The 27,861-nt window shown below is 35.5% G+C and overlaps 4 protein-coding genes across 4 annotated transcripts; 1 reads left to right on the forward strand and 3 right to left on the reverse strand.

Annotated features, from left to right (window-relative positions):
* Window positions 1–732: 732 nt before the first annotated feature.
* Window positions 733–2,015, reverse strand: ASL5 (Lateral organ boundaries (LOB) domain family protein). Its single transcript, XM_012988950.2, has 2 exons — window positions 1,750–2,015; window positions 733–1,188 (listed from the first exon to the last, which is right to left on the reverse strand). The coding sequence occupies exons 1-2, from the start codon at window positions 1,906–1,908 to the stop codon at window positions 733–735; spliced, it is 615 nt and encodes a 204-aa protein (XP_012844404.2). The 5' UTR covers window positions 1,909–2,015.
* A 6,847-nt stretch (window positions 2,016–8,862) lies between these two features.
* Window positions 8,863–12,067, reverse strand: LOC105959652 (protein DOUBLE-STRAND BREAK FORMATION). Its single transcript, XM_088813078.1, has 5 exons — window positions 11,918–12,067; window positions 11,620–11,827; window positions 11,155–11,298; window positions 10,276–10,417; window positions 8,863–9,490 (listed from the first exon to the last, which is right to left on the reverse strand). Exons 1-5 carry the CDS (start codon window positions 11,980–11,982, stop codon window positions 9,318–9,320), a joined length of 732 nt encoding a protein of 243 aa, XP_088669204.1. The 5' UTR covers window positions 11,983–12,067; the 3' UTR covers window positions 8,863–9,317.
* A 4,910-nt stretch (window positions 12,068–16,977) lies between these two features.
* TAF15B (TBP-associated factor 15B) lies at window positions 16,978–21,285 on the forward strand. Its single transcript, XM_012983803.2, has 6 exons — window positions 16,978–17,369; window positions 17,502–17,610; window positions 18,650–19,301; window positions 19,499–19,649; window positions 19,739–19,817; window positions 20,810–21,285. Exons 1-6 carry the CDS (start codon window positions 17,156–17,158, stop codon window positions 20,919–20,921), a joined length of 1,317 nt encoding a protein of 438 aa, XP_012839257.2. The 5' UTR covers window positions 16,978–17,155; the 3' UTR covers window positions 20,922–21,285.
* Window positions 21,286–23,319: 2,034 nt separating this feature from the next.
* On the reverse strand, window positions 23,320–25,733 carry LOC105959666 (O-Glycosyl hydrolases family 17 protein). Its single transcript, XM_012983808.2, has 2 exons — window positions 25,204–25,733; window positions 23,320–24,514 (listed from the first exon to the last, which is right to left on the reverse strand). The coding sequence occupies exons 1-2, from the start codon at window positions 25,566–25,568 to the stop codon at window positions 23,395–23,397; spliced, it is 1,485 nt and encodes a 494-aa protein (XP_012839262.2). The 5' UTR covers window positions 25,569–25,733; the 3' UTR covers window positions 23,320–23,394.
* Window positions 25,734–27,861: the final 2,128 nt, after the last annotated feature.

The following is a 27,861-nucleotide window of genomic DNA, read 5'->3' on the forward strand; positions in this document are numbered from 1 at the left end:
CAATCTATGTGGTTTGTTTGCATATATATAATATTGTATATAGGCAATAATATCATACATATGATTTAGTTTAGGCCTTAATTTACGTCAGGAGTATGTATATATACTCTCTTCCTCTTTCAATTGAAATATAAGAAAAACTGATTTCTTCTTTATATATATATATATATATATATATATATATATATATATATATATATATATATATATATATATACTATACTATTAGTGAGAAAAATGATAGGTGTGTATGTTATTATGTTTAGATCAATTATATAAAACTACATAGTATATTTCACCTTATGTAAACAGTAAATTCTATAAAACCCTTCATCAACCCATACAAACAATAAGTCAATAGTTAATTAGATGGTTTTAATTTGTCAAACTTTGTTTTCAAGCGCCCATGTGAGATCAGTAGCATATATATATATATATATATATATATATATATATATATATATATATATATATATATATATATATATATATATATATATATATATATATATATATATATATAGATATATATATCTTCTAGAAAACACGCCCACACTCCCACGCAAAGAAAAATATATAAAAAATACAAAAGGGAGAAAAAACATGGAAGTCAATACATAGTAGTTGAGTAAAAGCAGGAAATAAACTAAACTCGATTATATAATTAATTAAGCTAGGTAATTAATTTAGCTGCTAATAATACAATTAACTAGACAAAAATTAGAATAACAATCAAGTCCAAAGGGACTCCCTCTTGAGAGGGTCTTGCATTACATTATTGGTAGAAGAAGAAGAAGTAGAATTATTAGCAAAGCTAAGGTAGTACTGTTGGAGATTATTATTATTGTTATTAATATTAATGTTATTATTAATATTAATTAAGTTGTTATTGTTGTAATTAGTGGAAAAGAGAAGGTGTGATTTGTCACTAATAATTATATCATCTAATTGAGGGCAATTAGCTGCAGGCAAAAGAGGCACAATCATGTGATTATCATCATGATTTTGCTGCATCTGAATGCAAAGTATCTCGGCTTGAGCCACCGCAAGTTGCATCTGAAGTTGCGATACTTGATTCTGCAAGTACGATATTGCCCCTACGCACCCATACACCGGATCTCTCATCCTTGCATTCGCTTCGTATACTAAACTGCTCACTGCATCCCCTCTTTGTTGCACCGGAAGCTCCTGCATAACAAAAAAAATATTATTATTATTATTATTATTATTATTATTATTATTATTATTATTATTATTATTATTATTATTATTATTATTATTATTATTATTATTATTATTATTATTATTATTATTATTATTGTTGTTGTTGTTGTTGTTTTTCCGAAAATGTCAACCAAAAATAATTGAGTGTTACTAACCTTTCGGTATGGTGAACGAAAAATGTGTAAAAGTTAAATATATCGCCGACCAACCAACTCATATTTAAAAAGTACTTAAGCGCGTTGTTACATATAAATGGTCATTTTTTATGTATATTACAACTCTAAACAGATGTTTCGATTTATCATGCTTATAATCGTGTATTTCTAGCTAGACCAGAACCTCATTAGGAGAGCTGGTACCTAGACTTTATCATATTAGGGTCAAATATAATCTTGCGCCTCCTCTACTTCCCAATTTGTAACAAGACTTGAATTTATTTTTATTTTTTTAAAGAAAAGAAAAATGTATATCTAGCTAGGGTTTCTTGAATATTTGTTTGTAGAAATAAAGAAAGAAAGAATATACCTGAAGCATCTTGCTGATATTGCTAGCACCGAAAAACTTATGAACAATGGCGAACTTATGAGGGTCGTCGGGCGGAAAGTAAGGGGCGAATACGCAGTCCTTTGCGCAGCGCCGTCTAAGCAGTTTGCAGGATGCACATGGCGAAGTTCCTCCTGCCATTTTCTTTCTCTTCTCTTCTTTTTTTTTTTTTTCTTTTTTTTTTTATGTAGCTAGTAGTAAAAAATGTCAAGGAAAACTGATTTTTTTTTTCCTTTGCAGTGTGTAAGAGAAGAAGTATAGTTTGGAAGAAAGTGTGTGAGAATGGAGAAACCTATTTATAATGGTGGAGATAGCTTAATTATTTAATTAGTCCACCATATAAATATATATAATGGATCCATAATAAAATATATATTATAAACAATACTTAAGTAAGGACTATATGCATGTTAGACTAATTAAATGTCACTGTTCTAGCCTAGTGTGCCATATATCTATAATATATATTTAATATTTCAAATTTCAGAAACTTTGTTTTTACAATTTGCCCTTGGTTGATTAGAGAGCATATATACCACTATTATACCATCTTGATAGGACTATTTTGGTAAATTTAGGACAAAGACCATGTATCGTAATTCATCATAAGGGGTTGACCACCGCCACGGTTTACTATCTAGTTTTCCATATTGCTCAAAATTGACTTTTTTTTTCCAGTGATATTCTCTTTTTTTTCTAGTTAATTGTTGTTTTTTAGTTTTACACAAGTATTAAGAATGCAGTAGATGTGTCTTGATTTTAGAAAGAATACATTATAAATACTAAAATAACATTGATTATTTAATGATTTGATAAGAGAGAGTTACTTAATACTTAGAGTTTAATTAATAAAATTAAAACCGAAAAAAAAAAGTACATTTAATGCAATATATTGGAAGTCTAAAGTGGTAAATAATATGAAACAAAATTATTTTAAGAAAAAAGAGAGACCTGTTATGAAAAAGATGAAGAAGTATATAATTTATTTATTTTGTAACAAAGGAACCCACAATCAATTATATAGGTGCACAGTGCAGTACTGGATAAACCCGTAACAAACTATATAAATAGTGTACAAATTTGTCAATAGCAATAGCAAGTGAGGGAGAAGAAAGAAAGAAAAAATAAAAATAAATGTTAATTGAAGATGCAAATAATAATATTTGTTTAAAGAATAAGAAAGACAAAAGCAATAAATGTTGGTGGGAAGAACTAGGGTTAGGGTTTTAGTAAATTGGGTTACTGTAGCATGAAACGATGCGCAGCGGAAGACCCGAAACCCGAACCGAGGGGAGAGATAATATGGGTTCAACGTGAATGTTTGTTGGATGACATTGATTAATTAATTCACATGGAAACATATCAAACATTTTCATTTTTTTGGAGTTAACACATAACATATCATATATGTACATGTATTTTCTATTTTTTAGTTATGAAAGAATAAAGATATTTGATTATTTGGTCAATATTCTTTTGTTAAATGTTGCAAGTGTACAAAACCAAATGATATATCATGATAAAATATAGAAGAAGGATGGGGAAGGAGAAGAGAAGATTTTAGAGAGATAAATATTTTTAATTATGTGCATGATTTGGTAAAAATAGTGTGGGATTTAGCATTTCGGTAAAATATAATGGGTAAGTATACATAGATTAATGGTTATCACTTATGATAAGTTCTTCATTTGATTTATTGAACGAGTTGAATATATTTTCCTTATTTTTATTTTAAAAAATGGTATAATATAATCATGACACTGTTCAAACTTTGCTTATGTATGAACTAATTAAGATTGTTTGGCTAAGGTCTTCAAATTATCTTAAAAGATGTTTAATATATTCTTCAAATCATCTTTTACGACGTTTTAATAACTTATAAGCTGTTAAACATTGTTTGGTACATTTTTCTGGATTATAAAAATATAAAAATAAGTTATTAAAAATATTTCTATGTTCTTTTTAGAATATATATAATATTTTACGATATATTTTGTAATTGTGATAATATAACTTAATTATGTTATATTTTATATGAAAAAATATAAATATTGAAGGGTTAAAGTAAATTAAAACCTTAGAAAAGATTAATTGGTATCATAAACGTTATGTTGCATTTTTCCTTATATGAAATTTTATCTTTCAATTTGTTGTTCCTACGTGTGGTTTTATTTATTGGTTTTTGTCGAACTCTCTTTTGGATTTTCTTGCATTTTCCTGCAAAATTTTGAAAAAGATTGAAAAATATTGTCAAAATTCCCATTAATGTAACAAGAGATTATAAATTAATGTAATCTCCAAAATTCCGCCGATTCCCCAGCATTTCAAAATCAAAATGAATTTTTTGCATTCTAATTTTTTTAGAAAGGAAATTGGAACTCATTTTTTTTTCCCAAAAAAAATTGGAAATTTTTCGAAAAAACCATTTTCGATCCATTTCGTCCGATTTCCACACCTAATTAAGTCAAACTCATAACTTAACTTAAATATAAAACAAAATTTGTATATGTATATATTACTCCTATATATCTAGGTGTGCAAATCTAGCGGAATGGATTGAAAATGATTTTTTCGGAAAATTTTAATTTTTTTCAAAAGTAAGAAAAGAGTCGAATTTCTGTTTCAAAAAATCGGGATTTCGGAATGCCTCGAAATCGGCGAAATTTTGAAAATTTCGGAAATTACACTAGTTTATAATCTCTCATTTCAAATTTGGATATAATGTGAGTTTTCACAATATTTGCAGGGAAATGCAAGAAAATTCAAAATAGGGATACAGCGCAATAAATAAAACATTTAGGAACAACAAATTTAAACAGAGATTTTCTAATAAGGAAAAATTCAACAGAGTTTTTGATATCAATTAATTTTTTATAAGATTTTAATTTACTTGACCTTTCGATATTTATATTGTTCTCATAAAATATAACATTAGTTATATTATGGAATTACGAAATATATCATAAAATTATATCTTATTTGAAAAAACAATCTAAATATTCGGAACTAAAATCAGATCGGAAATCGAAATTTCCAGTACTTTTATATACAATTTTGATTCCATTCCAAAAAAATCGAAAATCGCAGTGAAAAATACAGTTCCTAATTCGAATATTTTCAAATCAAAATTGGTTGGATTCGTAGATACCATTCTGATTTCCAACCCTATTCCTATCAATAAAAAAAGATTAATTAGGACAATTAAGGGAACCGACATTGCGACATGAGACTGAAATCTAAGCAAAGTACAAACTTCAAAAGACCCAAAAAAAATGAGAAATAAATGCAGTCATATATACAAAAATTGAAGGATCATCACATCATCACATGCAGTAAGATTTTAACAAAAATAATAATAATAAACAAATAAATAAATAAATAAAAAGAACATATTATATTCTCCATCATTAATTAAATTTGTCATCATCTAGTGTTAATTAAATCACGAGGTTTTCTGAACCTCTACGATACTCTAAATACTATTACTACAACAATTTGTTTTTTTGGAAAAACCAACTTAAATATATTACAAATTAAAAAACACTTAATTAGATTGGATTCCCTGAAGCTCGCATTTAATGCTCATCACATGATTCCAAGCTTCTAATTAGTATATATATATATATATATATATATATATATATATATATGATGTTTTAATAATGTTCCAAGGAAAACAGCTCTCTTTAATTTCCCCACCACTCTAATTAATCTTCAATATAATATATTACTTATTCGTTAATATTTTCAAGTTCACTGTCACTTTCAAATAAATAAAAAATAAAAAATTCAAGTTATCTATTATTTTATAATTTCAATGATGCACTATTTTTTTTTTTCAAAATTTGCCCCTATATCTGATAAAGTATTTCAAACATAATTGTCTCGTAGAAAATAAATAATTAATGATAAAGAGAACTAGCGAAAAAGAGGGAGTGACAACACTTAATACATTCACTAAACCGTCAACCCCGTAAGGATGACTTAGCAATTGGAGCAAGTGAGCATGTGTCAACTGACCCAACTTTGAATTTGATTGTTAACGGTCGCTAGCTGGAGCTTGTCACACATGATTAGCACGAGAGTGTAGAGTTACTCAACGCACCTATATGATTGTCTGTGAACAGTTGCTCCCTTCAACTCCTTAAAATCTTGAATTTAGTATATTTATTTCACTTGTAAATTCTTTATTTTTCACAATTTGCATGAAATGCATGCCATATTTGTACTTTTACAGGACAATTAGCAAAAAAACAAAAATAAAAACAAAAAATGTGGGGTAGACAACATAAAATCCCCGTATGTTAAGACAAACCTGCATCGAATTCCCTATATTCTATTTATTGTGTTAAACCCCTTTGTGTTTTATTTTTTCTTGCATGAAATTCCCATTTTCGTTAATAGTAAACACCATTAACTATAAAGGAGATTTTATGCAAGTTTTTAGTAACATAGGGGGGATTTGGTGCATAATTTTGCAACACAAGGTAGTCTATGCAAAATTAAAGATTTCTAAAAAACATCCACCACATCTATCAAGATTTCTGTTTTTAATATTGCAAATAAATAAATGTGTTCGACTTAATTTGAGAAAATAATATGAGTTTTAAACGAATAATTTAATTTTGCATAAAATCCCCTTATATTGTATAAAATATGCACCCAATCCCCCTCTATTATGAAAAAATGCATAAAATCTCCTCTACAGTTAACGGTGTTAACTAATAACGGAAAAGGGGATTTCGTGCAATGTAAAATGAAACACAAGAGAGTTTTATACAAGAAAAGAAATACATAGGGATTTGGTTCAGGTTTTCCTTAACAGAGGGGTTATGTTGTTTATCCAAAAATGTGCTTGGATGAAAAAGAAAAAAAAAATTGTTAGAGTAATTTATCCGAATTTGTTATGACATATCACATAATAAATAATAAATATAATTACATTAGGTAATGAATATACCGGTTTTGTAGATGTTACACCAGATGAAATCCACTAGACAATCATGCACCATTGTTTACACACAATAACACACATCTATGTATATCTTTGCTTAATGGATAGTTATTTGTATAGATCCATAGTACAAAATCACCCAATATTTTTCATCAGGTGTATCATCTCATAGACGTTACGATCAATTTAATTACATATGAGATTTTGAGCAGTTTAATATAGTAGGAATGGGACCCTACTATATATTGTTGAATTATACATTCTAAGGGGTGTATGTATGTATGTATGTATGTATTAAACGCGTATTTTCGGTGCCAAAGAAAAATTCAAGTTTCAAGCCCCTACGCTCTTACTCTACTCCTTAGGGAGAAGAGGCGGTGTGTGTGTGTGTGTGTGTGTGTGGACAGGGAAGAGAAGCTTGTAAACAGATAGTTTAATAATGTGTGTGGAAGTGTGTGTTTGTTTTTCTTGATTAATTAATTGTAATTAATGAATAAATTATGGTGAAAAACACAGACATCTTCACCGTCTTAAGACAAAATGACCTCTCCAATGCATTCTACATTTAATGCTCTTAGTGATATGGAAGATTCCATTTTTGGGATGTGGATGTTTTTTTTCAAACACCAACCTTTGACAATTCCAATTTTCTACGGTCAACTTCTTAGGGTTATTTTAGTCATTTTTACACATGTATGACAGGATACAGCTCAGAAAAAAAAAAATTCACCAACTAGCATAGAACAAAATCCAAACAAAAATCTAAATAGTTTTTATCTATTTTTTTTTTTTTTTTTGTTTTCTTTTGGTTTTTAAGAAATTCAAATTTTGTTACAAATCTATCTGCTCGTATGATCTAAATAATGGATAGTGATTATATATTTTCATATTTGGTTAAGACCATTGAATATATATCATCTAATGAATTCGAACCTCCTTTGAAAATAGAGCACTCCACAATTTCCTAGATTTTTGTTTTCTTATGCAAATAAGTCTTAAACTTCAAAATTCTATTATAATCTGTCTTCGTCCCATCAAATTAAGCGTGTTGGTTTTGAAGAATTAAATTAATGAGTTGTAAAAGTGAATTAACTTAGTAAACAAAATTCATAGTGAAATTTGAATTAAACCTCATAGTAAAATTCACATATAAAATGTATTTTTATCATACCGAGACTTGTTGTAGTCGACAAATGTGTTAGTGTAGTTCCTACAGTTCGGGTTTTCACAAGTCCGGTGAAGTCAGCGGTCTATGGATTCAATTCGGAACGTACGTCAATTCGATGCTACTAATTATAAAATGACAACCCGGGAAAGGGATAAACACGATGATTGACCTACAAGACCGAGAGGCTGGGCAAGAAAGCATATTCGCATAGGCACGTGATGGAGGCAGTGCCTAGCTGCAATGGGAACATTTCTTAACTCTAAATTAATTAACTGCAGATTCCCTGTCACAATTTAGAGAATCAAATAATAGAAAATGTTGGTGCATTTATGGCGGCCTGGTGTGCTAGTTTCATATTGTAGGATAGGATCTGAAAACAAGATAATCAAAATTTCCAGCCACGAATCGAATGAACAAAGAATCTTTCTCTGAACAACTGAATTTTCAATCCATTTAAGTTTATCTTGTTTGGTTCCCAGGATAAAATTAGCCAAAATCAAATTATATATAATCTTGCAAGGAAGTTATGATACATAATAATTCCGGGCCGGCCAGAAAAAAAACCAAAAAAAAAATTTTATTGCACTATCGTAATTCATGACTTATCTTACTAACCAAATAAGAACTAAAGGCTATCAGTTTATATTGAGTACCACTAGTATTCTCAGGTAATCGAATAATTTGTGGATATTCTCTCTTCCAGTACTCACCACCAGCCAAAAATGAGATCACGAACATGAAATATTCCCCAATAAGCCGCCCAACAAGCAATAATTTGAGTAATAACTATTAAGTAATATACCCCCTAAACTAACGTCCATTTTGCCCTTTGCCCCCCGAACCGTGTTTTTGTTGCACGGTGCCCAAAAAGTGGCATTTTCGGGCAATTTGGGGATCTTGTGCATGCACTATTCACGCGAGTTAAGCAGTGGCAAAAATTCTTCTGAGGAAGTTTTAATACAAAATTCCCCAATAAGCCGCCAAAAAAATAGCTCATTCTTTCCATAATTCCAGGCCGGCCAAAAAAAACAATTATTACACTAATCGTGACTTATCTTACTAACCAAATGAGAACTAAAGGCTATTGGTTTATATTGAGTACTAGTATTCTTGGGTACTCAAAAAATCTGTGAATATTCTCTATTACAGTACTCACCAGCCAAATATGAGATCACGAACATGAAATATTCATCGTGGTCCTTGATTCAGAAAAGAAAACAAGCACTCTGCTTAAGAGAACAACTTATCACACGATGGCGAATTTTCATGTCCGTTAGATGAGTTGATTAGCTAATTAGTGGTAAAAAGTGGACATAAGTCCAACTATAATCATTGTAAAGAGATAAAGCACTTGATATATGTGTGTGTGTATATGTATATATATAATATATATGTATATGTATATGGGGGAGCAAACTCTTGCCTTCGTCAGGACAACTGTGGTAGACATTGATAGTCATGCAATTTTCGCAAATTACGCTTCACGATCCCACTCCTAAACCGAGAACTTCCCGAACTTTTTGGTTCAATAGAGGGGACTAACTTTTGAGTACTCTCCGTAACGTTTTTTTGCTTCAGGTATGCTTCGGCCTGTGCCTGGACTGACTCATCACAAACACCAAAATACAGCAAGGTTGAATCAAATGTCACCTAGCTCCCCCGGCTAAATAAGTCAATTTACTTTTACTGTATTACACTCTTAGAAAAAACAATACAAATCGTCAAGAGCTATGCAAACAATACTAATCTTGTTCGGAAAGAGAAGTGTAAAAACTTTGAAAAGCTAAAACAGCAAAAACATCGTTTTCTGGCTAATAATGAGCAAAATTTCACCATGCATCCCAATTTAGTTTTTCACATGAGCATGCTGCCATGCCTAACACGAATCATTGAATATTTGCATAATTGCAATAGTTAGCCAACAAAGCTTTCACTTTCACTAAATCCAACACTCGTCACTCAGATAAGCAAAACTACCTATCGGAACTTCCAGCCATAGTAGCTGCCAATATTTACATGTGCTTTATCTACTCAAGCATCTTGCAAAGCCCATTAGCCTATGGATCTTTCTTTGAAAAATCCTATAAATCTTCATCCTATTATCGACCATTAAAAATGCATCGAACGTCCACATCAAAATCCTAGCTACTGGAATCAAATAGCAGCTCATTTAACAAATTGACATTTTTGCACTTCAAGCAACTCAATTATTTTTGGGGAGCTATCTACACATACATTCAGTACTTTAAGTAACCGTCAGTGTAACCACTATCCGATATCATATGACTCTAAACACAGATACGAACACCAAAAACAGATCCTATGTTTGACCGCCATAAATTGAATTTACTGATGTTTTAAGAATTAAGAAAATCAGAACACATACCAGAACGTGAAGAAATTGTGAGTAGAGCGGCATCCTTTAATATCTTGATTTTCTTGAGAGCAATGACGTCGTGGAAGAAATGATCATGTTTGGGATGAGCCGCACGGTTTTCCTTGGAGGGCATAAGTGCCTTTTCACATGCCTTGATCAGAAAATAAACAGCAGAAACCTAAGATTAATCACTTTGGCAATGCAATTTCACAGGAAAAGGGATGAAAGGTTATACGAGACAGTCAGTCACAGAAACAAAACTCAGAAGAATGTCCAAAGTTAAACAGCAAATCCCGAACTGGTTTTTCAGTATCTAAGTGCAATTTGAAGAAAAAGATAACTACTTTCTGTTAACTGGTTTTCACTAACTAAAAACTTTCATATTTTGTACTAAACTTAAGATTACGAGTTTGAATAGAGGAACACGAGAGCTAAAATATAATCCTAATGCTAGACTTGTTATAACTAAGAAACTTTTGTTGACAGTAACAAGGCAACAACATGTGCGATAACCAAGCAGTCCACCTGGCATAATATTACGGTCGTGTTATACAACTCTCCATTAAATTGACTCTTGTAAGGAACTCACTAGTTTTCAGACCGATATTACTGTATGAGATTTGGTTTAAAATGTATTAGCAGAACAGAAGCACATCCAAGCATTTGAAGAGAACATTTTGCATATTAGATCAGTTTAGATAGAAACATTATACAAAGATGCTAAAGGAGACTAAATTTCTTCACATCCACATCAGCGATCAACCTAGGAGATTTCAAAATTCGCGAGACTAAAATTTCGGATGCACGTGCTTGCAAATCGATGTCAGTATCCAAATGAAATAATCAAATTAAACAAACGTCACTGGCAGTTAAGACTTCGAGGTATACCTGAATTGCAATGGAATGGAATCCATTTTCAAGTGAATGCTCAACGAAGGTGAGCCATTCTTTACACATTACTTGAAGCCCGGGGTTAGTGGTCGTCTTTTCTTCTCTCATAACCAGTGCCTCGTATCTCAAGGCCAAGCAACTCTGTCAAAAACCAATTGCAGATTCCTCAGTGCCCGAATTAAAAAAAAATGTTATCAAACAAACTTCGTGTAAGCACGTAAGCCTCTCTTCAGATTAAGATCAAGCAGACAGCATTATTTTGCAAACAAAATTTATAGTTACAGATATTACATAAATTTCCGCAATTCGATATTTCGTATTTTCAGGCGAAAATCGAACAGATGCCAAGCAAATTCTCAGAGAAATACATCTTTAAACGAAGAGATAACGCCGTAATAAAAAATCGAAAGGGCTTTCAAATAATATCTAGAATTAGAAAAAACAATGGATAGAGCTTAATACCTCGACATCACCAATTACAGCAAAAACACGAATCAGAAAATCAGTACACATAAGCTTAATCTCAACAGATTCATCGGCGATTTCTCGGAAAATGAGAAGAGATTCATCTCTCATGAACTGTTTCAGAGCAGATCCAACTCCAATCAGTGACCGTACATCTTTCGATACCAGAATCGAATCCAAAATTCGAACAGTTACATCATCAAAACTGGGAAAAAAAAATTAACAAATTTATTAAATATTAATGATATGCAATCAAATTGAATGTGAAGAATCGGGATGCAGAAATTTTTCTAACCTTCGGTTCTGGATTCGAGAGCGGAAGAGGGAAATTTGCTGCGCGAGTGAGGCAGGGTTGGACATTTGACAAAAGCGCTGGGCGGTTGAAAATTTTGAAGCGCCTTGGTTTATATAACCTGCATTACCGGGATCATCTCAATTCTGAATCCTAGAGAGATGGAAATTGGAGGGGGAATTACGCTAAATGGTCCTTCAAGTTTGGGCCGATTCCACATTCAGCCCCCCTGTTTCCAAACTCGACAAATTACACCCTAATGCTCCAATTTTTATAACAGATTTAGTTCGCCTGTTACCCAGACGTTTGAAAATTGACGGAATCAGTTCTCCCAAATCAGGCTTAATTACGTTAAATATCACGCGCTTTGCACGTGAGCCCCAAATATAACCAATTTAGGGTAATTGTATTAGGGATTGGAGGTTGAGCTCATTTTCTTTCCCGGTTTCCCATTTCTTCTCCTTTACTTCTCCAAAATTCTCCTTTTGCGGTGCAACCCTAATTCATCGATACACCTTCATGCTTTCATCAAAACACACCCGTCATGGCCAATCGTCCTACCAATTCAATTCGAACAATTAAAACATGAGGTTTCTTCCACGCGGAGGAACTGTTGCATGTGGCTGTGGAAATGAGCTGTTACACGTGACCAATTAGTTAGGTTTCTTATGTGGTTATATGTATCCAAAAAGTGAGTTTGGGTGGGCTCGTGCAACTTTTTTTAGTTAAGGTGGCAAAACGCGAAAACGAGCAAAGTACAGGTGGCAAAATGTTTTTAACCCTAAAACTTATGTACATATCTCTTAACATCTTTTTTCTTATACCAAATTATTGGGATGTGAAGCCCATGAGCCAATGAAAATTGGTCGTTCTTCGGGTCGCCGAGACATACACTCGGGTATGTGCTTCGACACTGTGAACAGTTGGGTTGTGACCCATTTCTCCTTCTTCTGCAAATCGGGGGGCGAGGGGTACAAATTACCCCTGTCCCCCTGCATTCTTGCGACCTTTATAGCTTTCTGCATTCTCCCTCAACTGTCGAAGCTCGCATTGCATAACTTCGATTCGCCACTCTTCCGCCCATAGTTCTTCCTCCATTTGACGCAATTTTCCTTGTTGTTTGGTGATCTGTGCAGCAAGGTGTCCCTCATCCCTCTCTAGTTCCGGATCCCTGACGGGATAGCCTCGAACATATTCAGAGTTAGTCTCCCCAAAATTACATTGTATGTGGACGGGGTGTTCATCAACAAGAAACGTATTGTGTGGGTCTGAGTCAAAGGCCTCATTCCCAGGGTGATCTGCAAGGTTACCTTGCCAATCGCCTCCTCCACCTCGCCTGAAAATTCGTAGACCGGGGTGCGTACCGGAGTAACCTTCAAATCCCCCAGACAATCTTTATGCAAAATATCCACCGAACTACCATTATCGATAAACACTCGAGATACATCTTATCCCATGATGTGAGCTGTAATTACTAGGGCGTTATTTTGGGGGTGAATCACACCTCGCTTGTCTTCTTCGCCGAAATGGATTGCCGGCGAGCTTTCTTGGACTTGGTGTACTCGTTCCCCCTGGAACAGGATTTGCTGTCGATCTAGAATCCTTCTTCCAACCCCTATGGGAATCTCAATCAGTAGGACCTTCAACGATCATTCTAATGTGGTTCATCGGCCTATCCGGGATCTTTGCCGCCAAGCTGGAGGATCCAGAATATGATCCTCCCCTCGCATCCTAACGAATCTCTTTAATATGTTCCAACGAGCTAACCTTTCCAGCTCATTCTTCAAGTGGCTGCATTCATCTACAATGGACGTATTTGTTATGATATCGACAGTAGCCCCCTACATTAGGACCTTTGGGGGGCGTTCTTTGGTATGTCGTCGGCCATTGAATGCCGGGCCCTCCTTATATCGCCATCAGTACCAAGGTTGGCGTCTTACTAAGGATGGTGTAATTAGTGTACCGAGGGTCTCCTGTATTCTTGTGCTGGTACCTCGCAAATGGGAGCACGTCGACCGGCTCTCTATCCCGAGGCGCAACCCTTGTCAGGGCGCGCTGGGAGGACACCACTTTTACGTCTTCCTCCTTCTTCTTCCTCGCCTCTTTCATAGTAATGTATTTTTCAGTTCGCTTTAGAAGCTCATCGTATGCCGATGGCGGTCGTTTTGCGAGCAATCTAAAGAGCTCGCCATTCTTCAGACTCTGCATCAAGGCGTTAATGAGCACATCTTGTGAAAGGCCATGTACCTCCCTATTGGCACTTGTGAGTCGACGCACAGAACTTCTTAAGGATTCATGTTCCTTCTGCCAAACACTAAAAAGCGTGAGGGCGGACTTCTTCTGCTTCTTAGAGCTGGCGAAGTGATTTAACAACATAGAACTGAATATTTCAAAATCTCGCTCCGAGCCTTCTGATAATTGGCCAAACCAGAGTTGAGCTGCTTCTCGCAACGTGGTTACAAAGGCATGGCACATGATTCCGTTTGAAAATCGATGTAGATAAGACGTGGTCTGGAATCTACTCACATGATCCCAAGGATCAGTCGTCCCATTATATGTGAGGTGTTCAAGGGCCCGAACTCCTATCGACAAGTCGCAAGCCATGATTCCTGCCAAAAATGGATTGGCCCACTGTTGTTGCTGAAGCGGAACGAGCAAGCTTGTAGAAGGACCTACGATTAATCTCGCTTCCTAAGTGACTATCATTGGGGCCGAGCTTCGGGGTGGGCGAGTTTTTACTGTCTTTCGACTCACCCGATCTTGTTGTACGGCTTGGTTGATTAACCGTTGAATTTCTTCCATCGTAAATGATAGAGGAGTTTTAGGGGCTTCGCTAGGCGGCGCCATTTGTACCACAAACATTGCTGGTGTCGGGGGATCTTCACGCTGGGGTGTCGACGACTCCACTTCTAAGAAACGAGCTTCCAAATTTTCCTTTGTCGTTGTCATTTTGTACCTGTAAATTCAAGAATAAAGAAATAAAATAATAAAGAACTCACATTTATAACTCATATGTTCCTATAGAGGGTGCCATTTGATGTGGCCGATTTGGTCACATAAGATTTGGGCTTTTATTTATATGGATGTTTAGGTTGTATAGGCTATTTAGGGTCTTAATGGGCTTACATAGTAATACCTTTTTCCAGAGACATAAGCCTTCAATAGGTATATGTGTGTGTGTCCTAATAACAAAAAAATGAAACGTAGAACAGTTTGGCCAGAATTGGAACTCTGGTGAATAAGTTGATCGGAATTTTATTAATTCGGAGAGCAAAAATACATGTATGAACTCTTGTGTGTTTTTCTCTCTAAAAATGGCAACCCTTTTTCTACCCTAAAATGCCATATTTATAATAGGAAATAATGGGCTTCTTCTTACCACGTGGAACATTTCATAGGCTCATATCGCCGCCAAACTACTACCCTACTTTGTCATGTGGACAGTTGTCATTGGTTCTTTTACCTGTTGTACCAGTCTGCCGAATGTCTTCTTCATGCCAGTCCTATGGACGAGGTACGTAAAAGACTCCATACGAGATGTAAATTTACCTCGCTGCCTAAGCGATGTGACTTTCAAATGAGGAGAGGTTATTCCCTTGCCAAACATTCTCTTTCGGGTTGTCTTATCTGTCTCATCTATGGCCCAACGTAAAGGTGACTACGACTGGACTTTTCTTTGGACTTATGAACTTTTATTCCTTTAAGTTGGGTCTTAACTAAACTAGGTCCATTCATATTCTAGTAGAGGTAAAATGGCCCGGATCACCGTGCATCACACGAGAAGAATTGCTAGTAAAATATAAAGTCAGACTATTAGTAATATTAAGGCTGCCAAACCAAAGGTGACCTGACAGGATAACTTATTCAATATATTTTTACGTTAACATTTCTAGGGATAATTAGTGAAAACCTCCCAACTCATTTATTTATATTAAGGTGGATATAACACCCTTTTCATTATTAGTGAAACCCCCCTTATTTGATAATTTAAATTAATATTTAAACTATCAATATGTGTTATATCTATATTACCCTTCAGTTATCTTAAACCTATTCTTAATCAAATCTCAATCGTGTCGTTCCTTTTCATGCACCCATATCTGCCGCTGCTTATCTCTCCCTCAACCCTAAAAAAATCTCCATTACCTCCGACGAGTTTGACGAAACGAATCCATTTTCGTTTGTTAGTGTTCTTATTTCTCTGCCGCCGCCAACTCTCCCGCTTCCCGTATCTCTATTTTTCTGTTACAGAGTCGCGGACTCGGCCTTCATCGTCGCAAAAAATCATCGTCTTCGCCTTGAGTGGGCGTTGAATAAACGACATCAGAAAATTTGTTCTATTTACGTAAGCATTGATTGGTTGGAGCGGAGCCTTTTGTTCTTGAGGAGAGTACGCAGGTTGCCATTGTGAGAGATGATGAGTTCTTGAAAATGAATCTAGTTAGTAGAGAAGGGGGTCCGATGAGATTTTTGGATATAAAAATTAGGTGAGCTGTACAAGGTTAAAATTTTGTTGTTGTTGTTGTTGTTAAGAAAAAAAGAAAAGAAAAAAGATCAAGTAATTGGTAATGTGAGTGAATAGTGGGAGGGTAAATTTGGAATAAAAAACATAACTGGATCTACTAGTAATAAGGAAAATGTGGGTGGATCCATTCTCATTAAAAAAATACTAGAAGGGGTTCTCACTAATAGCCCCAAATTTCTAACAATGTTTCTGAGCAGTAATTGTAATTATCGATACTAAATATACTTTAAAAGTTATTTTAGCATAATTTATGGGTATAAGTGTAATTTATCCTTAAAAAAAAAAGCCAATGACCGACCTCTTGAGTCCTTGACATTTGAAAGCCTAATAGAAAAACAGAACTAATCATCCAACACGGACGGATTTAAAAAAAAAAAAATAAAGAAAGAAAAAAATATATTACAAAAACGTCAGTTGGCTGCCCAACGTTAATTACTTTTTTTTTTTTTTTTTAAGAAAACGTAATTACTTTTGTATATAGAAAAATTTTAGGGGGTGACAAGACCAATTTAATTGGCTAACACACAGATTTATGATGTGCGCGACCACAGCGGAACACTCCATCTAATCGAATTCCAAAAAGTAAAAAATATCTTCGCCCTACAGACGGTATAAGGGGTGTTTCCCTAAACCTAGTTGTGTTTTCTCCATGCCCTTTTTTATACTCTCTTTTGAGGAGTGAATTTTCAGTTCTTTTTCTGTGTTGCCCTAGCACGATGTCTGGTATGTACGGTCAAGAAGGCGGAGGCGGTGGCGGAGGTTACGGCGGTGGTGGTGGATACGGCGGCGGCGGTGGTGGTGGTGGTAGGGGCGGTTATGGCGGAAATAGTGGCGGCGGAGGATACGGCAACCAGGGAGGCGGTGGTGGAGGCTATGGTGGAAGAGGAGGAGGAGGTAGCGGCGGCGGCGGCGGATACGCCGGTAGTAGAGGTACTTAGGGTTTAATATTTGTCTGTGCTGCGTTACTTTTTTTCTACAAATCTTAATTTGAAGATGTTCGATGCTATGTTTTTGTGGTTTCTCGAGAACTTTCTGATATGAGATCCTTTACTTTGTTTGTAGGAAGTGGTGGCGGTGGTGGTGGATACCAAGGAGATCGCGGCGGCGGCAGAGGAGGTGGCCGAGGTGGTGGAAGTGGCAGGGAAGGCGATTGGCGCTGCCCTGATCCAAGGTAACTAGCTTGTTTGCAGATCTGAACTTCGTCCTGTTAATTATTATAAAATATAATATTGTCTCCACATGATATTGAGGAATGGAGATAAAATTGGGTATGAATCTCATTTTATTGTGAAAAGCTCACATACATTCTATTTTTCCATTAAAGTATATTTATTTAAGTGAACTCCAGAAGGTGTTTAATAGCAAGTGAACAATGTTGTTTCGTAGAAGACTGGAGTAAATTTATTTCCACACGTGAGAATAGGAATAAAAATAGTCCTTTCGATTTTGTTTGGTGACGTGCCTTTTCAGGGAGCAACGCTATTTGTCAAATTTCAGTTCCAGTACTTGTCGAGAACGGATTTTGTTTTTCTAACAGAGTCGAGACAAGATTGTTAAAGATACAAATGGTCATATAATGACAAATACTGTATAAATAGTTAACCAAATAACCAAATATTTCCACGAGGATATTAGTATAACAATGTACCTATTAAATTGGTGCCTGAAATTAAATGATGAACATTGCAATTAAATGGGAAGTGTTTGGATTTTGTTTCAAATGCAACTGATCTGAGATCTAGGAACTATTTGTTTTTTCACAAGGAATTAAATCAAATTACTTTCATGCTTCTGGTGGTAAGATTAAATTCTGGTTTATTTTCTGCCTTATATGTTATGTCTGTTTCGGATGACAAAAGGGTTTTATCGAGGGTTTTGAAATTATTGGATTTACCATATTTTGAGTTCACTAACAATTTGAACTTAGATACAAACACACTGATAATGTGATGCGTTTATGTATACAACCTTCATATTTTATGACATTTTTATTTATTTATGTGTATATTGGAACCCAATGTGTAGCTTAGCGCCTACACATGGATTTCTCTAAGAAGGTTAAAAGGTAGTTTTATATTTGAGTTTCTTTATCTGTTGGCTGTACTTGTTGCGCATGATTAGATTTCTGACTATAAAGATCGAAAAGTTGTTCAGTTATTTGAGTTCTTTTATCTATTGGCGGTAATTGATTATGGCATATTTTAATTTAGTTGTGGGAATGTGAACTTTGCCCGGCGATCCGAGTGTAACAAGTGTGGTACACCATCTCCAGCTGGTGGCGAAGACCGTGGCGGTAGAGGTGGTGATGACCGTGGCGGTAGAGGCGGCGGTGGTGGTCATAGCAGAAGTTATGAGAACAATCGAGGTGGCAGTGGCCGTAATGGTAATGGTTATGATGGTGGTAATGGTAGTGGTGGTTCTTATGGTGGTGGTAGCCAAGGAAGGGATGATGGTGGTTATAGACAGGCTCCTCCAGTTGCTCCGTCTTATGGAGGTGGTGGTGGAAGCTATGCACCGCCTCCTAATGCATATGGTACAACTGACGCGGTTCCTCCCCCTACAAGCTATACAGGTGGGCCTGGTTCATATCCTCCATCGTATGGTGCCCCTGCTGGGTATGGAGGTGATAAGCTTGGTGATAGTCGTGGTGGTGGACGAGGTGGCCCACCTGGTGGTTATGGTGGAGGTCCTAGAAGCACAGGCGGTCATGGTGGTGGTTCTCCGGTGGAGTCTACTGAAAAGGTGAAGCAGTGTGACGAAAGCTGTGGAGATACATGTGATAACTCAAGGATTTATATATCGAATTTGCCGCCAGATGTCACTGTTGACGAGCTTAGGGAGCTTTTTGGGAGCATTGGCCAAGTAAATACAACTTCCTTCGTTCTTTGAATTATTTTTTGTTAATAAATATATGCATATATGAGCGGAGTTTGTACAGTCGTTTGAAATGATGGTCAAATTATGTGCTTTTGTGTATGAGGCCATCTATATTTCATGTAGAGCCTAGTACCTTTTTTCTGCACTAAAAATCATTATTATTATTTATACTTGGTTTGTAGGTTGCAAGAATCAAGCAGAAGCGAGGTTACAAGGATCAGTGGCCCTGGAGCATCAAAATATATACAGATGAACAAGGAAAAAACAAAGGAGATGCAGTTTTATCTTATGAAGATCCATCTGCTGCACATTCAGCTGGTGGTTTTTTCAATAGTATGTTCTTGATTCAGATAAGCTCATGAAGTTGAGTATTTTGATGCCTTTTTTTTTTTTCAAGTAGTTAACTTGGTTTTTTCTTACAGTGCACGACATGAGAGGGCACAAAATAACTGTGTCGATGGCTGAGAAATCTGCTCCAAAAGCTGCTACGTACGGTTCTGGGTAAGCCAATCTTTCTGTTTCCCTTACCCTTTTGTTTTCTGTCTCTTCTTTAGGTTGTTTGTTCTGTAGGCACTGACATTGGTTGATTTTTATTTTGATGTGCGCTAAATTGTATTATATGTGTTATTTACTGCCATGTATTATAAAGTGAGCTGAATAATGGTTGCTTTCAACTCTGGTAAGAGTTTAATATAATTGAGAAATGTAATGAATGGTAGGATTTATGCTTACTTGGTACATTAGAGGATGCGAACAATAGGGCATGGGTCAAAGATTTTTTTTATTTATGACTCCATTGGCGATATACATACTTGCGTGTTAGCAAATTAGTTTGATATACGCGTGTTTTTAAAATAGGAAATTGGAGATCTTCGAACAGCATGGTAGTGAATTTTTTAGAGATATGCATAGGAAGTATGTGTATGCTAGCAGTACAAGAAGAATAAGGATATGGTTACTTATTTTTCGTTTCTGCTTGTCTATTGTCTCTTTTTGGGTTGGAACCACTTAAGAAAAAGCCGTAAGTTAGGTGTTTAAAATCTTTACATTGTTAATAGTGCTGGACTGAATTTTAGCAATTTGGATTCACCAGCTTCCATTATCACTCTTTGTTATAACCATCTCATAGATCCACTTTTGCTTCTTTAAGTGGGTGGATTCAATTATCCTTTTTTTAGATTATGAATAACTTTTGCTTTTCAATGTCTCATAATCATTTGATTCTTACTTACATGTATCTTCCCTCGGTATTTTGAAGCAATCTCGTCATGGTTTTTATGTGTTAGTTGGAGGATAAGCTTATTTTTTTACAGATGGTACTTTAAATCAGCTCATATGACTGTGCAACGAGATTTACATTCAAGCAATTTGAATTGCATTTTCGGCATTCAAACTTTATGTAAATCTTGAAATAATCTGTAATTGTTTTCGTTGTATTTTTGGAATTTATATTATCCCAAGTGTATGTGTATTGATTAATTGCTTATTTACAGCGGCGGTGGTGGTAGAGGCAACTATGGGGGACGAAGAGACAACAATAGAGACGGTGGTTCTTCAGGTCCAGATAGACATTATAATAGCGGAAACCGTTCGCGTCCATACTAAACTCTTCGAGAAGGGCTAAATATATGTACTATTGTTTGTGGTGGGAGAGTTTTTTTTTTATAGTTTTATTCCATTAGCGGATTTGTTCTCTAACAGGAGACGAGTGGTAGGTTGTTCATTACACCGAGCAATATTCCCTTTTTCTCTGTTTTTATACCTTTTCGTTAGCACTTGGTGGGGACTGTGGGGTGTTACTCACATGGCTTGGGATTGATTGATTCGAGCTGTGTGAATGTTTTTATAGAGGGAAGTGGATAATCCGAATTGCTGCTAAAGGTAGGTTGAAATTGTCAGGTGAGTGTTGCTTTCTTTCTAAAGTTCCGTTGATTACTTTTTTTCTATAACGGAGTTGCATCTTTGTGAATTTATTTTCATGATTACTTCTCATGCCCACTTTTTTTGCTTGATAGAAACATGTTGTCGTAAAGTCTCGGTACACAGATGATTCATTTTAATCCTTTGATTTTATTATTCGTCTATGTGTAGGTAGGTTTTTCTTGCTTTGAGTAGTATTTTATTATTTCCCGTTTCGACTTAGTTTATGCAGGAACTTGGTAAGCTTCCTTTGGTACAAGTAACTTTTTCTTTAATTGCCGAGTAAAGGCTTTTAAACGGTTATCTATTTGGGTTAAAATGATGTGCATTTCTCTAGTTCGGTAGATTTTAGGATCCATAATTTCTTCATATAAGTATATTGGTTGTAGAGTTATTGGGTAGCTCAACTGGAAAGTAAAATATATTGCTAGTCTTACTTGAAAACTCGGGTTTCATGTGGAGCTTCATTGAACCTTTCGTCTAGTGAGATGGAGATTCTGCCCAGTTACCTAAAACTATAAACTCTCCTCGACGAAGAAAAACCTATTGCAGCTGGTAATCGATCCATCATGCACTGCTGGAGTTTTTCTTGGTCCAATTAATGTGTTCAACTCAAATAAAGTTGCCGTTTCTGTCTTGTTATGTGATGAAAAAAGAAAAGGGACTGGTTACGAGGCTTTTAGCTTGTTTTTTTTTTGTTATTTGTTAGGACTTTAAAACTTTTTGCAACTTGCTGTAAATGTGTTTGAACAACTTTCCTCGGATGATTTTCCGTGCTATATATAACACGGATCCTACCAAAGGATATCTAAATCTCTATAATAAACATAATCTCTATAATGAATCTCGAAGATTGAGAGGTTATGCTCTCTGCTTTGTGATTGTTTAAAAGTAATGAATCTTTCTTTATTCTGTTTCACGTGAAAAGGGGGAGTGAATGTCTTCTGATGGAAATTAGACGCAAGTATGGACTAAAAATTGAGGAAATAAAGAATGCATAAATTTGAAACTACAACAACCACATTTTGCAAAAATCATTTGAACTTAAAGAAAAGGGTAATAATATTAATGTTTAATAATTAATTGAGGAGACAAGAAGATTAACTATATTCTTGAAATTTCTTGATCAATTGGGTTATTAAATACAGGTTGACATTTATTAGATTACAATCTTACTCGACTTGTACCGACCCTCATTAGGAGAAGTGGTACATATTTTCTACTATTAGAGTAAGAGGGCTCCGTCTGTTTTGAAATTCCATTCTTAAAGTGAAGCTCCTTCACTAATCATTAAGAATTATTGCAACTCAGAAAGAATTATTGCAACTCGAAGGAAAGGTATTTTAAAAGACTATTTTTAGTGATATAAACAATCTATTCAATTTTAAACTATACAAGTTTTCAATATTTTATAAGTTATAAGATGCTTAAGAACTTACAAGTTCTGTTGAATTGAATTTTTTTTTTCGAAAAATCTTTAAAAAATAAAATAAAATAAGTTGATGAATAGCTGATAAGATTTTCTTTTCAAAAAAATAAATATAAACCACAATATAACATAATTTTGCTCTAGCATATTGAGTTTTCCTGCAGTCGTAGCACCAGCAAATGGTATACACTGCAAGTAAGCTAACTATTTTCTTTCACTGGCATTTTTTGTTTCACAAGATACGATTGATATCATCAAGGTTTTACGTAAGTAGTATTGGACTCGAGTTTGTTTATGTGCGTTTGTTGAAATGGCTGCTCAAAAGATGGCGGCATTCAAAATGGATACTTCATATTCTTCGAAGTACTACAAGTGTAAGTTTTGGTGTGCTTACACGAAGTATATCCAAGAGGCAAGAAGCCTGAAACGTATTTCGACATAGCTCATTCTCTTGAATTTGTCGATAAAAAAACCTATCATACACGTGGATTATATACTCGCTCTACATCAAGTTCTTCACATTGGACTTAAACTAACCCCGACCGCCTGTAACGATGACAAGTGCCACTATTTTGGAAGACTAAATTACGAATTTAACCACATGCATCCTTAAAACTACTACATTGGAAACGAAGAATAGCTACTACCGGTACAAAAACAAAAACTATTAACCATTGAACATCAAAGAAACATCACACGAATTTCTCATGTATCTAACAGAAACATCTCTTACAATCTTTCTGAAAATAACCACAATACCATGGTTATTGCTGGCAATATTATCCAACAGAAAACCGAAGATCTATGCAAAGCCGAAAGTGCAGAAGAAGTCCTGAGTCCAATAGAAAACCTGCAAGCATCATCCGATGGATCAACACTAGTAATCAATCCCAACCCTCCAAAATCACAGCTCTCCGAATTCTGATCTCGCTGCTGATAGTAACTATTGAACGCGTACGAAATATTCCCCGGCCAACTCAGGTTAAAGCACGACCCGCCCAACGACAACGCAGTACAGTCAGCAGCACCACACGCCTCCAAGGCAAGCGCACTCGCATTCGACAAGTCTTTATTGTTGTTCACCACACACCATTTCGAAGATAGGTACTGAACATCTCTCGCATTCGCCAAATTCTTCGAACCCTGCCCCAAATCGACTTGGTACTTTGCTTGTCCGTCGAATGTGAACACGCCCCAGTGCCTCTCAAAATTTCCAGTTGATATGTTTCTCTGATCTTCGTCTAATAAGCTCAAAATGTAGATTTCTGTAGGCAAATCTTGATTGTTCGAGGGTTTGGCTGATTTGCTGTGGAGGTGGTTGATTAAGCCTTTTGTGAATTCTTCGGCGAGTGACGAGGTGGCGTTTGGGGATCCGTCTGTGGGCCAGCCGATTTGACCGATGACTATTTCCATTTGGGGGAATCCGGAATTAGACAGTGAAGAAACAACTGTGTTGTAGCTCAAGTCGAAGAGGTTTTTGTAGGTTTTACGAGTGCTGTTTTTGGCATGTGGGGTTTGTCTGAAAAGCGCAAAGTCGAGAGAGAGGTTCTTGTTTTTTATGTAGCTTTGGAAAGGGGAAACAGTTACGAAAAAGGGGGATTGGTGTTTGTTGAGGAATGTGACGAGTTCGAGCATGGTTTTGTTGACATCGGGCCTGAAACGGGATTTTGATAGCGGATTGGAATCTGATGTGAAAGCGTCAAAACTGCATGGAGTTACGACTTTAACCCTTTCGGATAATTTAGCCTTGAATAGAGCTGCTTGGATATTTGTAGCTGCTCCGACGAGAAAGGGGTGGAATTGGTCACCGTAAGTTTGGAGGAAAGGCTCTTCTCCCACAGCAACATAACTACGCCAATTGATAGACAGACAATCAGTCAAAAACCAATCCATTAAACTTAAGAAATCGTACTAAACCTAAAGAAAAGAGACTAAATACAGAGTGAAGAACTTGCATAACTAATACGTGACAAATACAGTTAATTAAACCACTATAAATTAATACAGTCGGGATTAGCAAAATTCTATTAAATTAGTGAAATATTAATTTATCGAACTAATAATTTAATACATTTTTATTGAGTCGGGACATGGAGAAATTATTATTTAACCGAGGTTATTAATTTATCAACTATTAATTTATCGAGGTTCTACTGTATATACAAACTAAAAAATACGTGATATCAACCAAATGAATGAACTGATGCATCTATACAGATACGAGAAACCGAAAAGCAAAGTAAGAATACATTAACAAAAATATCTTCATCAGCTCAAGAAATAAAAAGGGGGAAATGCCTAAATTCTTCATGAAAATCGAAATTCTTGAAGATTTTTTATTTTTTAATTTTTTTTCATTCTTAGTTTGTTTCTACGGTGAGAGAATCCTACAGTACTCTTAAAATTCTCAGTGATGCATATTTTTCGGCCTAATTATTTCATTTCAGTCACTAAGTTCACTGTAACAACACAGAAATCAAAATCGGAAATTGCACGAAAATGAAAGCACGAAAGGCGGAGATTAATCGAAAGACGTACTCAACGAGAACCCTGGAGGCGCCGTCGGAGACAAAGCGGGTGAGATTATCGTGGACCCAGCTCTCGGCGGCCTTGAGGGAGGAGTTGAGGCCGCGGAGCATGGAATTGGGAATGCCGACGGTGACGCGGATGTTGGAGCCGGAGAGGGACTGGAGGATGAGCGGGTCGGCGTCGGAGAGCTTCACCTTGGCGATGCCGTTGGATTTCAGCAGCTCCACCACTTTGTGCGGCGGCAGAGGGTGCGACGCCGCCGTGCCCCAGTTGACGCCAATTCCTTCGGCATTTGGTAGAGAGAGAAGAGATGCGACCAATAATAGGGAGATGAACCGGGGAATGGGTGTGGATTTGAGGTATTGTGAAGGCATTTCCGGTGGTGGTGGACAGCGGAGCTGCGCTGGAGTGGCGGTGGTGCTAGCTGGTTGGGCGCTACATGGTTTAATATGTGGGGTATCAAATAATGTTTTATTTTACCTTTCTCGCGACAAAGATTATGTTCCCAATTAAATTTATATTGTTTAGTGCTCATTATTCAAAAGAAAAATATTAAATAATCTAATAAAACCTCGTTTGGTCGAAGAGATTAGTATAATTAACTACATAACGAGATTTTATTTGATGTTTCTATTCCAATAATTTGCCAGGTCGATCCGCAAATATTATGTTATCATGTCTTTTAGGCATAATTTTTTATCATGTCCACAGCGGGGTAATCATGTATCCTTATTTTGCACTGATTTATTGGTAATATATGCTCCCTTGCGTTTGGATATATAACAATACTGTTTTTGTTTAAATCATATGATAATTGTGTGCCTGTGAATTGGATAGTTATATTGTTATAACAATCATTACATAAAAAAGAATGAGAATTTTTATTAGACGTTCGACTAATTTGTAAAGCAACTCATTAAGCAGTAATGGTTCATTAATTCTAACCAACAATATCAAGCAAGCTGTTGAAATTGTATATTAATTCAGCTAATAATGTGTGCATCCTTTGGTAAAATGACATTATATTAAAATGATTATCAGGGTACTGCTTGTTCGAGCTTCTATTGGTATGATCATGAGATGTGTCAAAGATCGAAAGCGATAATCTCTGGTTTGATCAAGAGAATAAATACATTGGAACCACAAATTCCATTGCAGATTCAAGTTTTCTTAAACAAAATAACAGATTTGGAAGCCCAACTGAAGTTGAAGAGTGAGAATAAGGAGATGAGTAAGTCATACCATCTGTCAACTAGTTGGGCGCTTGCAATGGTTGTTAGTGTCTTAGTTTTGTATTCATTGTTTTCGTAGTAAGTTTTATTTAACTGTATTTTGCAAATAAATGGTGAACCAGCGGTTCTTATATTGACCATAAGTGTTTTTTTTCCATTTCGTTATTCAGCTATGAGGTTCGTTCGATTAACTATTACCCAGTGTTGTAACTGTTATCGGTATGATGTAGTTATGAATTGTAAACCGACCTAACAATGGTTTTGCTTTTCCATTTCCATTGAGAGCTGCAAGTGTTTAGTAAACATTGTTTCCATTAACTATGGTTTCGCTTTTCCATTTTCATGAATTGGTACAACTGTTTACCAAAAGTAAAATTTGAGTGTTTTCTACTCTGTATGAATAATAAGTTAGTACATTTTGAATGCAATAAATTATATGCAATTTATCTTACTTTGGGTACATATATTTTATTAAAACAGTTAAATAGTTACCGAAAATATATTTTCAAAAACTAAGACATAATCAATTGGAGATACAAGAAATACATAAAAGTGGTTAATCATTAATATCCGATTGAAAATCGGGAATCGTAGTCCCATGCAACAACTTACCCTACGAAATACCGTGCGTACATATGTGAAGATTTGGGAACTTAGTCCCGAACAAAAGACACAAACTTACTAATAACTTAGGTAAATATCAACCCACTGCAGTTACAAAATAAGATTAACTAATGTACACAAAACGTGGGATTAATCAGGGACAACCGATCCATCGACATCAGAATTACCAGCATTATCATGATGATCGCTGATACTCACAGCTGGTTCATCGTCTTCATTTGGCTCTCCAACGTTTCCAATGTTCGGAACTTCGTGATCCGGGAATACAACTGGTTCGGCTTCTACTGGACCGTCACTTCCATCATCTTCGTCATCTTCATCAAGCACCAGTGGGTTAGTCGGGCTGAATCCCATTATCCCATCAAAGTTGCATGCCGGTGCTTGTTTGCATTCAAACCAAACTTGCACTCTTCGAACAACGGAAACCCGTTAATCCTAAACATCATCTCTTCCTCCGTCTCCTATATATTATATGGAAGACAAATTAAATTATATTGTAACTAACAAACGAGTACACTACATTTAAGCACATTTATTAAAGACTTACTCGCCGATTCCATGGCTAAAAACTCCTATCCAAAGTGATATTTTTTGTACGATGGTGGAACATCACACCATCCGTCGCAATATAACTCTTAATGACAAAAACCGGTTTCGAAACCAATCCATTATGCACTTTATGGCAATTTCATCGAAGTTTTTTCCGAAATGGAAGTTCATTAGCAGATACACTTCCAAGGGGAGATCTTCATACGCCTCGTTGTTACGCAGAGTTTCCATGGACCGAGAAACTTCGGCAAATGATTCCATT

Source organism: Erythranthe guttata, chromosome 14, assembly GCF_056151865.1.
Source record: "Erythranthe guttata isolate IM_541 chromosome 14, IM_541, whole genome shotgun sequence".
NCBI classification, from domain to species: domain Eukaryota; kingdom Viridiplantae; phylum Streptophyta; class Magnoliopsida; order Lamiales; family Phrymaceae; genus Erythranthe; species Erythranthe guttata.

Excerpts from the sequence above, each read along its gene's own strand:
- ASL5 (XM_012988950.2), bottom strand. The coding sequence starts at position 1,908 with ATGGCAGGAGGAACTTCGCCATGTGCATCCTGCAAACTGCTTAGACGG. Across the intron at positions 1,189-1,749 it reads ATATCAGCAAGATGCTTCAG|GAGCTTCCGGTGCAACAAAG; the intron begins GTATATTCTTTC and ends TTTGTTATGCAG.
- LOC105959652 (XM_088813078.1), bottom strand. The coding sequence starts at position 11,982 with ATGTCCAACCCTGCCTCACTCGCGCAGCAAATTTCCCTCTTCCGCTCT. Across the intron at positions 11,299-11,619 it reads CTGTAATTGGTGATGTCGAG|AGTTGCTTGGCCTTGAGATA; the intron begins GTATTAAGCTCT and ends GGTTTTTGACAG. Across the intron at positions 9,491-10,275 it reads CACAATTTCTTCACGTTCTG|TCCAGGCACAGGCCGAAGCA; the intron begins GTATGTGTTCTG and ends GTGATGAGTCAG.
- TAF15B (XM_012983803.2), top strand. The coding sequence starts at position 17,156 with ATGTCTGGTATGTACGGTCAAGAAGGCGGAGGCGGTGGCGGAGGTTAC. Across the intron at positions 19,302-19,498 it reads TTTTTGGGAGCATTGGCCAA|GTTGCAAGAATCAAGCAGAA; the intron begins GTAAATACAACT and ends CTTGGTTTGTAG. Across the intron at positions 19,650-19,738 it reads AGCTGGTGGTTTTTTCAATA|TGCACGACATGAGAGGGCAC; the intron begins GTATGTTCTTGA and ends TTTTTCTTACAG.
- LOC105959666 (XM_012983808.2), bottom strand. The coding sequence starts at position 25,568 with ATGCCTTCACAATACCTCAAATCCACACCCATTCCCCGGTTCATCTCC. Across the intron at positions 24,515-25,203 it reads GCCTCCAGGGTTCTCGTTGA|TTATGTTGCTGTGGGAGAAG; the intron begins GTACGTCTTTCG and ends CAATTGGCGTAG.